The 20,062-nt window shown below is 43.6% G+C and overlaps 1 protein-coding gene across 3 annotated transcripts in view; it reads right to left on the bottom strand.

Moving 5' to 3' along the window:
• ADAM22 (ADAM metallopeptidase domain 22) overlaps positions 1-20,062 on the bottom strand; it is a 1,168,071-nt gene that overhangs the window by 74,014 nt on the left and 1,073,995 nt on the right. For all 3 annotated transcript variants that reach the window (XM_085631338.1, XM_085631339.1, XM_085631337.1), the window contains one exon: positions 671-737. In XM_085631338.1, coding sequence (XP_085487464.1) covers positions 671-737 — 67 coding nt within the window. The remainder of the gene's footprint in view (positions 1-670; positions 738-20,062) is intronic.

Genomic DNA, 20,062 nt, shown 5'->3' with positions numbered 1-20,062 from the left:
TGCCTTTTCACGCTGCGCAGCACAGCAAGGTGTCTTGCTGTGTTGCGCAAAAGTTTGATATATGTTCCCCGCTATGTTTAGATTCAGAGGCAGATAATTTCTGCATGCAGGTCTCTTGAAGTACAGCATTTGGATACTGCAAGAACGAGTTAACATTTTGGAAAGGATTAAATTGTCTTTCCAGAGCCCACAAGGATGGCTTGGCAGTCATTGAGAGGGTTAACTCTGAAATACAGGAGAGCCTGTATGCTTTGAAGTGTGATTTTATAGTCTCTGAAACCAGTGCAGCCGTGCATGAGCACTTACATACAGTGAAGAAATAAATAGCTTCAATAATAATCACATAAAGGCTTTCATGACTTGAAGTGGCTACCTGTAAGACGCAAACACAACTGAACCCTCTAGGTTGTTGCTTTCACCGACCCTGACCATTATTGCTGAAGCATGTAAAGATTGGGACTATAAACGCAACAGCACTCAAGATTCTTTCTGACTATACTGCAGTTCTTACGCCGACTACCAAAATATGATGCAGTCATTACAATGCAATTACTTTGAAGTAGACTACAAAGGGTATTCACATCATGCTTCTTTAGTTCATCACAAGTAAAAGCAGCAATCACTCATAAAAGGATGTGTATCTTGTATTTAGTCATAAATCTTTACTTACTCAGTGGAATTGGAGCGCGGTCTAAATCTTTTGCCTCTCATTTTCTTTCTGTTGCCTCCAAGGTTTCCTGAAATAAATGCATTGTATTATCAAATACAACATTGTGTCTCTTTTTGCATTGTCGACTTGTTTATTAAGCATTAAGGCAAGTGCAACAGTGAGATGTTTTGTGCAATTACGAATATATGCAAGCAATATATTGTTTTCCACTACAGTGTCCTATCAAAGGGCAGTCTCACCATACCATGTGTAGGGGGTGTCTAACTGCAGCATAGGGCTTTACTTAGCTTTCATTGCAGAGTTGAATACTGTCTCACTCTAGGTGAATTGCATCAATTCTACTCCACCAGCTACTTGACTCCACCAATTATTATTCCATTTTCTGATTGTAAGCGTACAGAGTTCAGTTCCCCTTATGGGAACGTTCCTGCTCCAAAGAACAGGGAAGGAGGCTGTTAATTCTTTTACCTCCCTGTGTGGCCCATTCTGTTTGCAGTATTACAGAAGTCACAAGTGGATTAATATTGGCTACCATTGGAGAAGCTGTCCCAGGGTGGTATACCTCATTTAACTCAATCCTCTCAACTCCAGAAATCATTAACTGAGGCTACATTTTAAACCTGCCGGTTTGTGTTATGATCTTTTGAAAACATGGATCCTGGGTGTGTAACCATCCCCCCCTGTTCATCAGGAGGGCATATGCACTGGTACCACTAGTCCAGCCACAGTAGGCAGAGATACTGTCTCGTCCTAATATAGTTGTATTAAGTCCAACCTGCAATACCAATCTTTTATTAGACCGACTGACACTCTAATTAGAAACCCTCACCTCATAGCGAGATGGCTTTCTGTGCTTGGCACCAGACGTTTGATTTTCAAAATTGCTGTGTAGCTACAGTGGCGTAGCTAGCCCTTGAGCTGCCTGTGGCGGTCACTGCTTTTGCCGTCTGCGGCTGCCACGTGAAAGAACGGTGGGGTGGAGGGAGGGTGCTGCTGGCGGTTTCTGCGTTGGCGTCTGCATGAAAGAGCGGGGAAGGGGTGGTTTAGGTCCGCCGACACCAAAACTCGTGACGTCCGGGTGGACTGTCCCCCTGCCCCCCCTTGCTACACCTCTGTGTAGCTAAAAGAAGAAGCATTGAGAGAGATGTTTAGATACAACAGAAGTAATGTACTCCAGTTTCACTAGTATCCACAGACTCAAGTCCATGATCTCATTCCTCACTTACAGCAGTGAAACATTGACCTTGCAAACAGATTGTGGAAGCTTCCAATATTGCGCGTAAATGTATGTTTTGCCTCGTCTGGTGGGGCTCCTCGCCTTGGCCACTTCTTTGGGAAATGCTGAATGTTTTTGTGATCGCAGATTTTCAATAAATACAGTTTGTAGACTCAGCCTTAAGGCAGAGTACTGACACAGCCAAGCAAATAGTCAGTGCTGACAGAAAGCTAGTTGACAATCTCAAACCCTGAGCCTACATCAGCAAAGACTTGTGCTCAGGGCTGGACTGGTCATAGCGGGCACCGGGCAATCCACCGGTGCGCCGCCTCAAAGGGATATTAGATAACTGTTACAATTTAAAATAGTGTCAACCACTCGAAGCACATTTACCAAAACCCCAGCTGAGATTCAGGATGTTGACTAACGCTTGCCAGGGCAAGGTGTAAGAGAGCAAATGTAAGGTAGAGGAAAAGCAAATGATTGACCTACTTACCACTATGATAGGAAGGAGTAGGCTTAGAACGATAACTCTGCCACAAGAAAGCAGGGGATTGACATGAAATCTCTACTGCTTGACAACTCCTTCAACACGCTCTCAAACTGAGCTAAGTTTCCCAAAGATCCAACCCCCAGCGACAAGATCCTTCTCTGTGATCTTCTGACTCTCTCAGAATCTAACCTGGCTTCAACACTGTTTAACTTAAAGCTGTATTATTACGTACTTTTACTACCTTAATTGCTGTATTGTTCTATATTCTTATGTTGACTGTTTAGGACTCACTCAAACCCTCGCATGCAACGTGAGTAAAATTCATGCACATAACATGTAGAGAGCTCTGATGCCTTTGGGTCTACCTAGTGCTATATAAAACTCATTTAAATAAATAGAGATACGGAAAGTGTCAAAAGGGGGAATGTTTATCACATTCTCAATGCACCATCTATGGACACAGGAAGAGGCGAGATCACAACCTTTAGACTGCGGGGTTGGGAGATGGATTATAAGACAAAATTAATGTAATTTCAAAATCACTTGCATCTGAAAAGGCTAGTGCATTTATGTGTAGCGCCCTGCAGCAATACAGCCCTGTAAATCAAAAACAGATGTTTACGAATCACATAATTCTGAAATCTAAAAGGCCCAGGTGATTTAAGGAGGATGAGGGGGACACACTACAATAGTATGGCCACAGGGAACCCAGGGGCATATTAGCAACAGATTAGCGCTTTCATATTTATCGCCGTCTATCGCTGTTATTTATCGCCTGGTTAGCGCGTTATTTACAACGTGTATAACCTAGGTGATAAATATTCCAGAATTAGCGCAAAAATGGGCCAACATTGCTGGAAAATCAGCGATGTTGCAACCAAAACGGAGATAGCCTTGGTGATACGACCCTGTGGACGTATCACCATAATCCACCTCCCATGTTAGCTATGCCTTAGTCAGGAATTTAACAGACATTAAATTCCTGCGTTAAGGCATAGTTAACAGGATTTAAAATGTCGCTACTCCTCGTTGATGATATCACAAAGCTGGGGTAGCGATATTTTCCCATGGTGTTTTGTCAGGCACGCCTCCTTTGCATCTCATTAGAGATGCAAAGCGAGGCGTGAACAAAACGGGAGCTGAAACAAGGAAACACGCGCTAGCGTGTCCTTGCAAATAATGCGATATAATTATCGCCGCTTTTCGCCTGAAAACGGACGCTAAAGCGGTGATAATTATGTCACCAGCCCTTGATGATATGCCCCTATGTTGGTAAAGAATAAGAGGACAAAACTGAGCACCCCAGGAAAAAGGTCAACAGCAACCGATAAGGAAAACAAATTAAATGGCTGTACTGTTACAGAACCTGCATATTGTGCTGACATTGCTCAGTCAGATTCGAAGAGAGGTTAATTTCCTTAGTGATCTGTCCTCTCCTTGCTGTGCAGTACATCATGTGGACGTTATCCACATTCTCCTTTAAATCTCCTTCATCTCTATAAGCACCATCAACATGTCAGCCCTTCACAAGAGCAATAAGGTAGTTCAACACATCAACCTTGTCCAGTATTAGGAAGGGAGCAGTTCATTTGCTTTTGGGAGCTCTAGATGTCACAGCATCCACTACACAGACCTTTACTTTAGGGTAGTACTCAGCTGGAGTTGTTTGTTGATCACAACACTGTTGGATTTCCTGACTGGTCCTTAGGTTCTTTCTTTTCAGTCAATTTCATTTACTGGCTATTTTTAGCCTGAGGCCAAGAAACTACTCAACAACTTCATGTTTGGCCTATCTGGATTTCTTACCGTACCATTCTCAATCAATCTCAAACATTGTGTCAAAACAAACAATCAAAGTGACTGAAGCCTACTCCCTTCTATGGCAGATCTTTGCAGAAAACAAGCAGGCATGGAAGATGGATATTCACTTTCATCTTGAGACCCTTTCCAGAGTTTTCATTGTTTTTCTTGGTTTATTTTAATTTCCACCACAGGCCTATTGAGTCAAGGCCAAATCCATTTTTATGGCTTCCCATGTGGGCCATCTAAAGAATTCTGTTGATGAATAACTAGTCAACAGCCACTGCAAGCTCCATTTGGGTAAAAGAGCTTGGTAATAATACTGGTGCAGGTCCCCAATAAAATGGCTATGGATACGCTCTTCTGCAAAAAAGTTGTCAAACTTTTATAAGTCACATCATTGCTGCCTGTGACTTACATAGACAGTAATGAAAAGGCAAGCCATGCTTTCAGATCTGGTGACACTTTTAGGAACCGTTTTTCTGTGCTGAGTCAAAACATTTTGTTCAGAATGTCTTTTTTTCACCTGCATTGCTTGTTGTAAGCAGATTCTTTTTAGAAAAGTCACTTTCATTTCTCTTTTCCTACAGAACAAGGCTCTTTTGTGTGACCTCACTGTCAGCAAGGCTTCTTGCAGAGTATTTTATAGTGGCTAGGGAATGTGTTTGAGATGGGGGTAAGTTCTTGAAATGTGTTTCATGTCTTCCCAAACCCTAGTTGTCCTTTCTCCATTTTAGTACATTAAGAGACCTGTGTCCGTGCTTAAATCCACCAGTGCTTTTTCCTCCACCAGGTTGCCAAGAAAAGTCGGAAAACCAAAAGGTTCTTAACAATTACTAAGTCCTATATCAGAAAGGGGCTTTATCATCACGTTCTTTGAAGAAAAACGTTGACATTTCTAATAACCAACACAGATAGTGACTTTCTCATTTTTTTCAGAAGAAAAATCCTCCTGACCGGGATGTTGAGTAAACTGTAGCCGCTTCTGTGGAACTGAAGGCTAGAAGGCTTGAAGCAGGTAGCCCCGCTGGAGCAATGGATCTTTGGATATTTTGCACCGAAAACTTTCTCAGTCCCAATGCAGAATGGGACTTAGTCATTTTTTCCAAGGTGCTGGGAGGCTTGACCTGGACGACGCTGAAGTTCAATCCGACAGCATGGAACGGTCATTCGGTACCTTTTTTTGGCAGTTCACCCTGAAGTTCTGGACCTCTGGAGAAAAGCTTTTCAGAAGTTGCCAAAATTTCTTCTGGTGCCCCTGCAACAAGAGGAGTACACTTCTAAGGCCCCCAGGACCTCAGGTGAGGCACTCAGTGACTCTCAGGGTGCCATGCAGCAGCCAACAGAAAACTTAAATCCAGGTCCAGTTGCCACTGGTTAGCTGGGTATTTCTTGAGAAAGGCCTCTTGCCATTTGTTGGGTCCCTAGAGCCACATAGGAGGTCAGTCAACTGATGTTCTTGTCCTGGGTACAAGGAGAATCAGGTTCAGTCCTTCACTCCTCTCTGGTCATAGAGAGCAGGTCCAGTCCTCTTCTGATCTTCCACAGGTCCAGGAAGTGTTCTTAGGATTGTGCCTGGAGTTGACACATTTATGCTTAGCACCAACTAGTGGAGGTGGATGACTCCTTTCCACTTACTAACCAATGGAGTAAAAATTATTTTGGGGCATCCCTACCCACCTTTTCCGCAGTTCCTGTTTTCCCTACCGTAAAAAATCCCAAGCTCGATGTTCTAGAGGTAACTTTTCTCTCACTGGGTTTGGTGCTAGCCTGACTATGGGGTCAAAGGCTGGGTCTTTCCAAGTGTCACCTAACATTTGCTTGTAACAAGGCAGTCCCCTTTGAAGTTAATAACGTTCCTGGATACACCCAAACTTGTATTCCTGCAAGGGGAAGAAAACACCTCCCACACCCAGGCTATTGTCTCTGCTCTGGGAGCAGTTTTTACACCTCTTTAAGACCTCATGTATGCCAATCACTGGCTGGGCAGAGGGTTGAAAGCTAATGTAAATTAGCCTCTGGCTGCTTTAGGCAGGGTATAGGTAACCTTCTAAAAGTTGCACATCTCATATATTTAGTACAAATCTGACTTCACTCTTAGATTGGATTCTTATTACATATAAAAATAACTCTTTGAATGGAGTCTTTAACTGGCACAGGTCAAATGTTACAGAATAAAATATATAATCTGCACTTTGACTTTTCCTATGTATGAGTTACCTCTTGACCAGTGACAATGTCATTTTGGGCATAGTCATTTCTAATGGCACACATTTCCCCCTTTTAAATATTAAACATTCAGCCTTGTGGACTGAAAGGTGCATTTAGGGTTGACGTAAGTAATATTTCAAATAAGAGTTTCTACCTGTCAGAAGGGTAATTTTGGCTGGTCTGAGCAGCAGGATTCAAGCTGATGTTTCCAGGCTACACCAGGTATGTCCTAAGCCATATTTTCATTGCCACTGTAGAGGATGGCACAATAAGTACTGTAGTACACATAATCCCAGCTCCCTGATATGCCTCCACAAAGAAATCGTTGTCCAGAGATTTTCATTTACTTGACCCCCAATACATATGTTTTGACACCAACAAGAAGTATAATGGTCGCATGGTTCTTGAAATATTGCATCATCACTGCAACACATTCGTCATTTTTAAAATTGTTGTCCAGAAAAATTCGGCCTGGATTAGCAATGTCTACCCAGGCTAAATTACTTCGCTAATGATACAAAAATAAAATCGAAAATTAAAATCTCTGGATAACAATTTTTTTACGGAGGTATATCAAGGAGCCAGGGTTAACAGGTGACATTTGACTTTCCTTGCATGGGGTGTATTTCTGCACCAGACACTATGGCCTTATAGGAGCGTTAATTACGGCAGACATGCTTAAGAAAATGTAATCATGTTTAAAGGGGGAACACTAACACTTAACTCCTGTTTAGCAGGGGTAAAGTGTAGAGTTTAAGACCAACACAACTAGGGTTCAGGAAAAGGCAAAATATGGGGTAATCACGCAGAAAAGGCAGATTCCTACACTTTTCATTTATTGTTACAAATCATAAATGTGATACATACACTTGCTAAGGAATCTGTGACATGTAGAAGTCTGCTGTTTTGAGTGTATTACAGGACCTAATGTGTTTGACAGGGTTTGTATTAATGCATTTAGTATATTCACTTATCACTAGGATTTCTTGCAACGTTTGTACAAAGCAAGAAGATTAATGTTTTAGTTTTTTGTTTGTGCAAATTGCCACACAAATGTCCTATGCTTCTTAGATTAAAGGGAATGTTTTTGTTTCTTCAATGTTCTACGTTATAAGCAGGTGCAGTTACAAGGTAAAACATTTCCCACAGAATGATCTTACTCTTGCTTTGGTTTCTACAATGATAGGGTTCTATAATGAACGTGTATTAAAGCTTCCCAAAGCTTCAAATGAGAGCATTGGGTACTATTTTCAATTTGCATTTTGTAGTATGTGAGTGAGGTAGTACTGCTTTAATACTACCCACGTGCTAAAAATGCTATTCATTAATTTAAGGGTAGAGTCTCTGCCTCCACTTCCCCTATCTTTTCTGGGCAGAGATCACTGCCAATGAGATCTCAGTACACGTAAGAATATGATTTAGGTGTAAATGTGGGTGGGAAATAAGAGAGCGGAAGGTAAATGGGAAATAACTACTCCTAAATGGGAGGGGTTTAGGGAAATGTAAAGCAGGGTTTAGGGATGGACATGCTAATACAAACGGTAGGAAAATGCCTCTTTTTGCTTGATCGCCCAGATTTCTTGAGCTGATGCTGCTAGGTTGGCAGTGTGCCCTGGGAGTTTGCTAACCAGGCCGAGTGCATATTGCCTGACCCTAAAATATATCGAAAATGGATATATTCCTGTCATATTTAACTTACCTAGAAGTCCCTAGTATATGGTGCAAAGTCTACCCAAAGACTGTAAGTTAAATGTCACTAATGGACTGCAGCACCCACTGAACAATTACAAATGTCAAAACCATAACATAATAAAAATCCCATTCCAATATTATGAAGCTAGAAACTAACTGAACAAATTTACTCTAAAATGACAAAAAGACAATCAGGTGAATAGGAGATATGAATTTTCAAAGTTTAAAATTAAAAATAGCACCAAACAGTGTTACGTGCCAACCATGCAGTCCTCTGGTTGCGCCTGACCAGGATCTAGGCGTAATTTAAGGCCACTCGTGATGGAGCAAGCATTGGACAAAGAAACCAGATTCTCCTTTATGTTTTGCAAGAAGTTTGGTCATCCTTAAAGCAACCATTCAACATTATCAACCCTAGTGTGCCTAAACATGTCTCAAACTTTAGACCTTGTCTACAGGTGGATTTCATGAATATATTTACGTTTTCTGCTCTTGTACAGATATCAGAAACTCTGTTGCTCAGAAACTCCATATTGAAGTCTTTACTTCCATACAAATATTCTTGACTCACAGTCTTCACTCATATTTACTTGGGAGCTTCAGGAGGGGATGAGAATATGGGGTTAGCAAGGGCTGGGGGGCGAGAGCCGATGTCGACGCTGAGGGGAGCATTACATGCTCCCTGTGCCATTACTGTGATCAGATGAAGGTGAAAAACAGGTTGGGCAGTAATGCAGCCATTTCCCCACATCAATTTGACTGGCCAGAATTTATTAGTGGTGAAATCAGACCTAGTGTTTCCACCCTCAGTAATCCAGGTGATGGAATAGAGCAGCATTCCACAAGAGAATTCAACTCTGCCAGAGTCAAAGTCAGGCTCCTTGTTGAGCCAGATGTTTATTATCTCAGTGATAAAACAATTGTGAAACTGCAAGCCAGTCAAAGATTTAAACAAATCATTATTCAGTAAAAACACCTCCTAATTATACAATAAAGGCTGTCCAGATGCACAAATCACACAGACCCATCAGATGGCCCCGGAAATTAGTTACAAAAAACCAAAACCATGAATTGGAGAGGAGAACATATTTTATCTACAAAGAAAAGGCAGTGCAGCATGAGACTTTATGATGGTCGGATTCAAAGAAAAATATATTGATAGGGTGGCTTGTGTCTCATGCTCCCTTCTCTCTGCAACTTTGACTCTTGAAGCAGCTTTCAGCAATGATGGTTTTGAGAGGTTGGGCAGAAGGCCCTAACCTCCAGAAATTTTCTGCCGGGTGGTAGGGTCCGAGGGAAAAGAGTGCAATCATTGGCCCAGGAGGTGCAGTGGCAGGGCTCACATAGGTTTTGAGGGAGGGATACCAGTATTAGGGGCCATTTTTAGTGGGTACACCACAGTTGGCAAGGGCCAGGAAAATGTTTCCCTTTAGTGCGTTCTAACAGTACTTTTTCATACGCTGGATATCCCAGATGGTGTGAAGCAGGCCCTGCTCATGCTTCAGCAGGCACATTGGTGCTGGCGCACTTAACTTGACAAGAGCACCCAAAGCAGAGGTCGGCGAGAGGTGTGGTAGTGGCCGTTATGGCCTGCGCATTATCCTCCTGCAAGATGCCAAAGGTGGGTCATTTGTGGTCAAGGACAGTGGGACCTGCTGGCCTTCGCGGGCCGATGCTCCGCGCTATGGGGAGAGGAACAGCAAGGAAAGGGGTCAGCGGCGTGCCCGGCACATTGCATGCAGTGGAGGTTGCATTGACAGAGGTGGTAGCTGGGAGGGATAAGGGTCGCAGGATCTGGTACGCAACCAAGCCAACTGTTATCAGGGGCAGCAGATGGTGTACATCTTGAGGCAGCACGCCTCCCAGATTCCGGGCATTATCTTTTGTTGGAGGACCTACAAGGGAGCCTGGCATAAAGGAGGTGGTGGGCCCAGAACTTGGTGTTGAGGCTCCTTTGGTCCGGGCCTGCCGGGTTGCGTGTGGCCAGAGGGTGCGGTGATTCCTCTGGGCCACACGGGAGCTGTAGCCAGTTACTTGGTGAAGGGCGGGCCATAACGCCTCAGGGCCTGCCTCTAAACCTGTCGAGTTTGCGCAAGTAGGCCCTGTAGAATCAGCAGGCACTGGAAGACAGGGAAGGAGGTGGAGTGAGGCAGTCATCTGGTCAAGTGCCTGCCCCACCAGTGTTTTCAATGATTCCCAAGCGGTTTTTATAAGAGCTGGAGATACAGCCCATGCTGGGAGGGAGGGAAGGTTTGGCCAAGACAGAGTGAGGGTTTCAAGGCAGGGAGATTACGAGGGGTTACCTGCAGCAAGAGTGGGGCTCTGGAGGCATTGAAGGGTGAAGGCCATTATCAACTATGAGAGGGGACCGAGGGAATTTAGGCCCACATGCATCAAACTGTGCATTTGTGATTCCTAATTTGCGAATTTTAAGAAATCGCAATTTAGGAATTGCAAATGCTTATGCATGTAGGAATCGCAAAAAAAATTGCGATTTCTACACATTCCTTATTTGCGACTTGCAAATTGCGATTCGCAAATAAGGAATTTGCTTCCAATTCAGTCCTATGGGCCTCTCTGGCCCATAGGAATCAATTGGAATTGCATGTGCAATTTGTGAGTACCAAATAGGTACTCGCAAATTGCGCATGCAATTTCAAGGGTGCAAGGGTGCCAAAAGGACACCCTGATGCACCCCTGAAATTGCAATTTCAACACATGTTGCACACACACATGCCCGAAGGACATGTATGTGTGCAACATAGAAAGTTCTCGCAAATTACCATCAACTTTGAATTGATGGTAATTTGCATTTCTTAATTGCGAGATCGCAATTTTTTGGGGGTTGTTGCATTGCATTTAGGGAATCGCAATCCGCGATTCCCTAAATGCACTCGCAGTTTAAGTAATCACAATTTTATTGATTACTTAAATAGTGATTTTTGGATTTGTGATGATGCATCCCAAATGCAAAAATTGTGTCCCTTTACAACCACAATTTACAATAATGCATGTGGCATTTTGTGCTTGAGGGACAGAAGCATTCTGTGGTGCTAGTGACTGGTTTTTGGCTCCTGCCCCCACCATACTCCATTGTATTGCTGGGAGGTGAAGTTTTTCAGGATGGGGGTCCAGGCATGTGGGTATGGTGTCACATGAGCGCCCCTGGGTTTCCTGGGCAAGCATGTCAGAGTCAAATTAGTGTCAACCAGGAGCCTGGAAAAGATGGGGTGTGAGGACAGCTGGATTAAGAGTTATTTTTGCAAACTATGACGACGAAACAGTCAGCTCTATCGACTTATACGGCAAGTGGCTGGCTGGGCATTTACAAGCCCTTTCAGGGGCATCCCACCAAGGCAAGGGTGAGTACGACAGGACGAGGACAGGCGGGAACTTCAGGTGAATGTTGGTTCTTTATCAGGGGGCAATGTTTGCGGGAGTATTGCAAGTCCCGTCATGAGTGTTCGAAATGTGGCAGAAAGCACATGCTTGCCCACTGTGGTACTTGGGGGTTTTCCGGGCAACAAGGAGGCAACAGGGGACAATCGAGTGGTTACAGTGACTGGGAGAGGGGGAGAGGAGGTCAGAATCCCATGGGGAAAGGCAAGTACGCCAGTTAAGGTGGACCATTTGCAACACTGGATTGCTATAGTAGGGTCAGAAAGAGAGAAAAATTTGCTGTCACCAGGTTTCCAGTTTAGTTTCTGGTTATGCTACGAGGGTCCTAGGATAAGGCAGTGGGCAGAGAATTAGAGGTCTGTGAAGGTGCAGGAAGAGTTAGTTTGGAAGAAGTTTTTGAAGGAGGTGAACAAAGGAAGGATGGAAGGGACATTTCAGGAATGGTTGCTAGAGAATCTGCGGATTTCACCTATTAGGGTGGTACCGAAGAAAGAGCCAGGTGAGTATTGTCTCATTCTCCACCTATCATGGCCAGAAGGGCTGTCCATCAATGACGATATTCCTTAGGGGTGCAGTAAGGTGCATTATGCATCTGTGATACTACGGTGCAGCTGGTCAATAAGGGCTCCAGGATGGCCAAATGTGATGTCCAATTGTCTTTTCATTTGCTGCCTGTTCACTCTGTGGATCATGAATTGTTGGGCATCCAATTTGGGGGGCATTTTTCGTGGACAAGACATTGCCAATGGGTTGTTCCGTTTCTTGTTCCTTGTTTGAAGCTTTCAGTTCCCTTTTGCAAAAGATATTTACGCATGTGGCAGGGAAAGAAGTTATGACTCATTACTTGGACGACTTTTTCATTGCGGGTTCTCCATGATCAGGAGGGTGTCAGGAGAGTTTGATGTTGTTCCAGGGTTTGATGCATGATTTGGGCTTCCCATTGGCACTAGAGAAGACAGTGGGTCCAGTCCAGATTCATACATTTTTGGACATTAAGTTAGATTCACATAGGATGGAGATTTGATTGCCTGAGGAGAAGAGGGATTCCATGATACAGTAGTGCAGTTAAGATGGTTTGGCAAAGGAGGTATGCGATAGCATGAGCTGTTGCCAAAAGTGAATTCATTGATAAAGGGCTCTCCTTGCCTGGATGTATTACTGGAGCACATAGGAGAAAATGACTTAAGTTGAAGGGACTGGCAATAGTAAAGGCTATAATACCAGACTTGTTGGTGATTAATGGAGCATGGTCAGGCACAACAGTGGTATTTACTGAGTCATGCCAAGGAGGGTATAGAGGGGGGTCAGAAAACCAGGGGCCGTCGATAAGGCACAATGCAAAGGAAACAGAGAGATTTGCAAATTTTTGAAGATTGGAGGGGTTTGTCTTCCTGGACCACAGTGATCAAGAATGAGGCAGTGGAATTTCTTCGAGATAACTGTGTTCATTTATCAATTTATGGGGTGGAATTGTATTTGATGAAGGTAAGGAATGCATTAGCTGAGGTTCTGCATTTGCCAGTGGTGATGGAGTAGGTTCCTAGGTTTGGGGAGATAGAAAAACTCTGGGGTTTCTCTGGTGGCTGTTTGTACATGAGTTTAAAGGTTTATTAAATTAAGCATTGGTCATTTTGAGACCCGGTTGTAGATTGGGGGAAGGGGAGTTTATGAATAGAATGAGAGGACAATAGAGGATGCATCGCATGCTGGCTGGTTCCGAAGAAGCTGCAGGGCTTGAGATGCGAAGTCCTGCATCGCCATCGAGGATGCCGCTGACGAGGGGCATGAAATGCAAGGATCTGCATCAGGAATGCGTCATGCAGCCGAGGGAGTTCCAACGAGGGTCTGGGCTGGGACGACAGTGCAAAGTCCTTGCAATGGGAAAGTCCACACAGCAGAGGTGATGCTTTGCTTCTGCTCGGGGTTGTGCTGTGCAGCCTAGGAGATGCATCGGTTCTCCTTGGTACACAGAAGGGCTGGGAGAGCAGCTTCCGGCCCACTTCCAAGGGTCCAGGACTTGGGTGGGACCACTTAGCAGGGTAGCAACTGCAGAGTCCAAATGCTGGTTAGAAGAGACTAGCCCTTGGAGTCACTCTGGTGGTGTCTGAGGTCCAATATTTATACTTGGTGCCTTCTTGAAGTATGCCCTTTGAAGTGCTTAAGTTTCCAGCCTCCCCTGCCCTGGCTCCAGACTAACTACAGGGGGTATGCAATCCTTTCGGTGAAGACAGGACACAGCCTATTGAGGTGTAAGTGGTGCCGTGCCCCGGCTCTGCCGCCCCATCTTAGCACACGTCTATTGTGTGTGACTGCCTGGGAGGAATACACAAATACCGACTGCCAACAGTGTCTAGTCATGTGACCCAGAGGCCGGCAGCAGGCACTTAATGGCTAAAGCAGCAAAAGGCCAACTTTCTAAAGTGGCATTTTCAAAACTGTAAAATAAAATCCAAGTTTACCATAAAAAGAGAATTTTCATTGGAATTCTAAAGATGTCAAACGTGAATTGTTTGCCTGTTGGAAGTTATCCTTAATAAATGTAATAAGGTAACCCCAATGTTATCCAATGGGGAAAGGTAGGCCTTGCAATAGTGAAAAACAATTTTAAGTGTTTTTTACTATCACACATGCAAAACTTAAAAGTGCTTGTCTACCTTTTGAAAGTACTAAGCACACTGCCCTGTGGGATTTTTAGGGCCTACACTGCGGGTGACTGGGGGTGACTTATGTGTATTAAAAAGGAAGGTTTAGGCCTGGCAAAAGGTTTATTTTGCCAGGTCAAATTGGTAGTTTAAAACTGCACACACGGGCTGCAATGGCAGGCCTGAGACAGGTTTGTAAGGCTACTTAAGTAGGTGGCAGAGCAAGTGCTGCAGGCCCACTAGTAGCATATAATTTACAAGCCCTGGGTATACGTAATACCACTTTACCAGGGACATATAAGTAAATTAAATATTGCATTTGAGGGATAAACCAATGTTACCATGTTTTAAGGAGTTGCGAACATGCATTTTAGCATTGGTTAGTGGTAAAGTACACCGATTCCTAAGGTCAACAAAAATGAGATCAGAAAAATATGGAGGTGTAAGGCAAAAGGTGTGGGGGAAAACCACCACACGGTTTGCCAGGTCTAACAAATAGGTATAAATCAGGCGTCTTTGTGCATGACACACATGTTTCATCTTCTATTTCCATCAGGTGTAAGTTATGTATGTGTAACTCAATCAATCAATCAACCAGTCGAGATTTGTAGAGCACGGCTAATCACCCGAGAGGGTATCCAGGCACTGGGATCCTGCTGCAATCACTGGAGAGCCAGGTCTTGAGTCCCTTTCTGAATTCTGTGATAGAGGAGGCTGTGTGGAGGTGGTGGTTGTTCCAGGACTTGGTAGCGAGATAAGAGAAGGAGCATCTTCTACTGTGGCTTTAGCGGATGTGGGGAGTGTGAGCGAGGGTGAGGGAGGAGGAGCCAGGTGCCTGTAGGATTGGTGGCAGTTCAGGCGGCGGTTGATGTAAGCTGGTCCTTGATTGTGGAGGGCTTTGTAGGCGTGGGTCAGCATCTTAAATTGTCATCTTCTCTGGATGGGCAGATAGTGGAGCTTTCTGAGGTTGGGGAAAGTGTGGGTCCCTTTGGGGAGGTTGAGAATGAGGCTAGCGACTGAGTTCTGTATCATCTGGAATTTCTTCAGGAGTGGGGTGTTGATTACTTCGTAGAGCGCATTGCCATAGTTGAGCTGGTAAATAGGGCTTGGGGGACAGTTTCCTGGTGTTGATGGGGATCAATCTAAAAATCTGCCCGAGTATGCGAAAGGTGTGGAAGCAGGCTGTGATGTACACAGTGTGTCTCGAGGATACCTCTCAAGACACTTTATTGGTTTGTAATTCTATACGTGCATGGAGCAAACACTGGTGAGGAGTTCGAACCGTAGGAGTCAGTTACGGTTGGACTCCAAGCCAGATGAACGTGGCTTGCCGTTGAGTATTTTCCCATAGAACAAATCTTCTGAAGCCATTCCATAATCGTGTGCTTACCTGCTACATTTGGCGACGAGTGGATTTCACACACCAGCATACCTACGCAGCAGTATTTAAGTGAGGTTTCCTGTTTCTTGGAGGTCGAGGAGTTGTTCAACCCTTGAGCCCCCTTTTCTTGATAGGCACCATGTGTGGGCTCACTTCCCCAGGCCATCGCATCAACAAATCCTTTGCAGTAAGGATTAACTTTATTCAGCGTATTTCGGTGACAGCACGAGCATCCATTCGCAAGTCACCACGTGAGCGCACTCTCATTGTTGGCACGCATCTATCAGCTTTGACCAAAATACGTTGTCACTTTGTGCATGGTGGCCATTTTGTGTGTGGCTATTTACGGTAACTACTGCACGATGTTCGTCATTACGTGGCGGACATTTTTAGTATGGCCATTTCTTCAGCTTCAATACTTCAACAACAGTTACTCCAGTTTACCCTCAGAGTACTGGTGACTACGTGTGAATTTGGCCCAAATTTAGATAACTATATTTGAGATCAGTTTGTTTATAACTGTGCATCTAGAAAATGCCTAGAGAGATTGCTTAGTTGCAGAAACCCGTCACTATGCAGAGGTTATTGATTTGGCCCTAAGTTTCAAGGGTCAGCAATCTCAACCAAGCTCATGCATACAAAGTCCACTACAGGGATAAACATAGTATCATCCACGGTCAGCGAGCAGGAAGATTCTTTATATTTGGTCAACACCAAAGGGAAAACATCCACATTTGTAAACAAAAAGTCTTCAACTTATTGTTACAGGTGTGGTTCTAAAAGCCACATAAGTAATTTTGTCCAGCATTAGGCAAACGTTGCATAGTTTGCAAGAAAATTGGTCATTTTCAAAATGTTTAATGGATCAACAAAAAGATGGTCAAGGTTTGTAGTACTGATGAGGAGGTGGATACGTGTTCTGAATCCCTTAACAATGTAATTTTAAAACTTGACTGTGGTGGCAAGTACAAAATGGTTGAAGGACCATTATGTACAGCTATGATTGATGGATTTCCATTTCAGGTCATGGTGGATTCAGGTTCTCCAAAAACCATATTGAGACACCACTGTTTATACGTTCAGGAGTAAAGCTTTTTTGCATTGTAATTCAGATGTGAACCCCAAAGCGTTTGGGGAGAAAAACATTGAAATGGTGGGTTATTTTTCATGTGATATTTAGTGTTTAGACAGAGAAACACACAAAGGTGTATGTAGCTGTGAAGGGCAAGAACATAATAGGCTAGCAAGATTTGGCAAGAATGGGCCTGTATCTTGTTCCTGATGCGAAGAACCCGGTGATGGTAGGTGATTTACGGGTGTGCCACGTGGATTGTGGGGAGGTCTCAGTCAAAGAAATTCTGGCTAATCATGCAGTGTTCAGCAACCAAGTGGGGTTGGGGAAGGGTCTTATTAATCACATCAGACTTATACCTAATGCACAACCCATAGCACACAAAGCTAGATCTGCACCTATCAATGTTAGGGAAGAGCTAAAAAACAACAACAAAACAAGAGCTTGAGGGTCTAAGGGAACGTTTAAAGACCGGCGCATGGATATATTCCCCAAACGCAACTTAAACAACAACAGAAATATCCATGGGTCTATAAGCCTGAAAGAAAGGCTTCTCAAGCTACTGGCACAAGAAAAAGACCTATTGGTGTAATCAGTGAAAGTCCTCTTTAAGAGGACGGAATCCCATCACTCTATATCCATTATAAAAACATCCCTGAGCTCCTCCCTCTCAGAGAGGGGGTTGTAGCCCTTAGTTGCACTAGGTTGCAACTAAGAGGAGATCCCAGATGATGAAGCATGTCATCACGGTGAGTGAAGGGATTCTGTCCTCTTAAAGAGGACTTTCACTGATTACACCAATAGGTCTTTTTCTTGTGCCAAGAGCTAAAAAACACCTTACACAATCTATGTACACAAATAATTATTCAGCCTATGGATTCGTCAAAGTGGATGCCACCCATAGTCGTAGCACAAAATTAATCTGGAGAGATTAGGCTATTTGCCGACTTGCGCACACTGAATAAGAATATAATTGTGGACTGCCACCCACTGAAAATCCATGAGTTGTTAGCGAATCTTGGCGGGGTCAAGTGGTTTTCCTTGACTGGTTTATGATCAGCTTACCACCAGGTACATTTAACTGAAGAGTCTCAAGAATTTATGACATTTGTAACCTCCTTTGGTGCAGAGTTTCAGAGGCTACCGTTTGGTCTGGCTTCAGTGGCCAACGTGTTCTAGAAACTGATGGACATGTTGTTTCTAGGTATCAAAGGGGTACAAGCATATCAAGAAGACATCTTAATTTATGTTGAGACCTTGGCAGAATATAATATGATTTTGAGAGATGCACTAACCATCCTGAATGAGAGGGGTATTACAATCAGAGCTAAGTGTAAATTTGCAACCAATGATTTCGAATATTTGGGTCATACAGTATTGTCAATGGGCATAAAACCTAAGTTTTCAGTGGTTAGAGCAATCGCTGAGGCAAAAGCACCCACAGACAAAGATACCCTTCGATAATTTCTAGGGTTAGCAGAGTATTATACTTGTTTTGTTGCAAGTTGTGCTCAAGCTGTTGATCCTTTATGAGCCTTACTTAGGATGGGTCAAATGGATGGAAGATTTGTAGAAAGCTTTCGTCAAGGTCAAAAACTAACTGTTACAGCTCCAGCATGACATGTCTTCCAGTAAGGTTGCACCTCTTCCATAACAGTTGATTGCAGTATCCATGGGTTGTGTGCTGTTCTTAGCCAAAAGGTGAATGGACATGAGCAGACTGTGGCATTTGCTTCAAAAGCTTTAAAACAGTTTCAGTGTTAATATACCACAATCAAACGTGAAGCACTTGCATTTGTGTGGGCTGTGTAAAAATGGTAAATGTACATCTGGGGAAGTACGTTTGAACTTCTGACTGATCATAAGCCCCTGGTTTACATTTTCAGTCAAGTTAGCAGCAACACTTTATTGGCCAGGCTAACTAGACGCGTGTCTAAACTACAGGACTACAATTTTTCAATTAAACACATCCTTGGGTGCAAAAACGTCAGGGCAGATTGCTTGTCGCGAATGCCAGTGGATGATGATGATGAGGATTCTCTTATAGATGACATTGAATGTGCGGCTTTGGTGGATGCAGTTGCAGATTATGAAGCAGTTATAACTCAAAAGGACAGGACAGAGGCTTGTACAAAAAGTCTATATTACCTAAAGTAATTAAATATTCTATTTCTAAATGGCCAGAAACCAGATGTTTGAGTGAAGAGTTGAAGAACTATTCACAAATTGCTGGTGAGTTGTCGGTCAAAAATTGGCATTGTACTTCGTGGTGACCGTTTTGTCCCACCTTTGACATTACGCAGTGCAATCATAAACAAGGTACACCAAGGTCATCTGGGTTCAACAAAAATGTGTATGAAAATGAAAAAACATTATTGGTGGCCGGCTATTGACAGCCAAGTTAGAATGATGATTGAAAAGTGCCCTAAGTGTTTAATGTTGGATAAACACTGGAAAATGGACCTTATGTAGTTTTGCCCAACAGCATGAGGAATCTAATTTTGGCTGTTGACTACTTTTCAAAGTGGATGTACTATATATTTGTAGACACCCCGGACACTTGTGCTTCCACTAAATTTCTTAGCGATATGTTCTTAATTGAAGGAGCTCCTAAAGTCATTGTTTCAGAGCGAATGTGCAAATTTATGGCTGAGCAAGACATAAAACATTTGAAGGTGGCGTTGTACTCGCCCACTTCAAATGGTTTACTGGAGCGTGGTAATAAAGGGGCTCTTTACGATGTCGGTGGGAAAGATTTGGAGGTGGCCCTCTGTTTGTCAGGGTGACAGATTTTTTATCAATCTGATGGACTACCCCCGACAAATCTAGAGATCACTACCGTTCCAGTGGTTATCTCTTTGCTTACTTCGAAACACTGTCACATCAGCTCCTCTCAAGGCACTGCAAGTGTGGTGCACAGCCGCTGTCTATCAGGCAGTTGTTCACCAAACTTTTTTGTGTTTCAAAAACAAACTCTCAAATGGGAGTTTGGTATTGAAAAACAAAGCACTAATGACCCCCAGACCCAGGAGGTTTTCTCCAAGAGCATGGGGGTTAATTGTATTTTTATTTTGTTCCTGACCTCCAGGTTTGTCCTGGTGGTGACAGACAAAAACAAATACATCAATGACCTGCTCTAAATAGGAGTAGCAGTCTTATGTCCTTACTCCTGCAGTTCAAAATCTGTCAGACTATTGGAGTAAGGTTTCCGCTGCTGGTGAGAGTGGGGGCCCCACCGTCTGAAACATGAAGGTCTGGCTGACTCATAACAGACCAGCTGGACCAAGGGTTTGAGGGATGGGTTACAAGGTATGTACAATGTACGATTTTCTTCTCTGTCCGCCAAACTCTAAATAAGGCCCTTACTTAAATGTGTAGGAGTAATGTATGGATTGAGAACCCCGGGCATTACCAGAAACAATGTAAGTGAAAACCACTCACAGCTATGAGACTTGTGCCTTATCAGTCCCAAAGAAGTAAGTGCAC

The sequence above is a fragment of the Triturus cristatus genome, chromosome 10, assembly GCF_964204655.1.
Source record: "Triturus cristatus chromosome 10, aTriCri1.1, whole genome shotgun sequence".
NCBI lineage: Eukaryota > Metazoa > Chordata > Amphibia > Caudata > Salamandridae > Triturus > Triturus cristatus.
The sequence above is the reverse complement of the archived record's forward strand: the minus strand, read 5'-3'. Positions and strand labels throughout refer to the sequence as shown.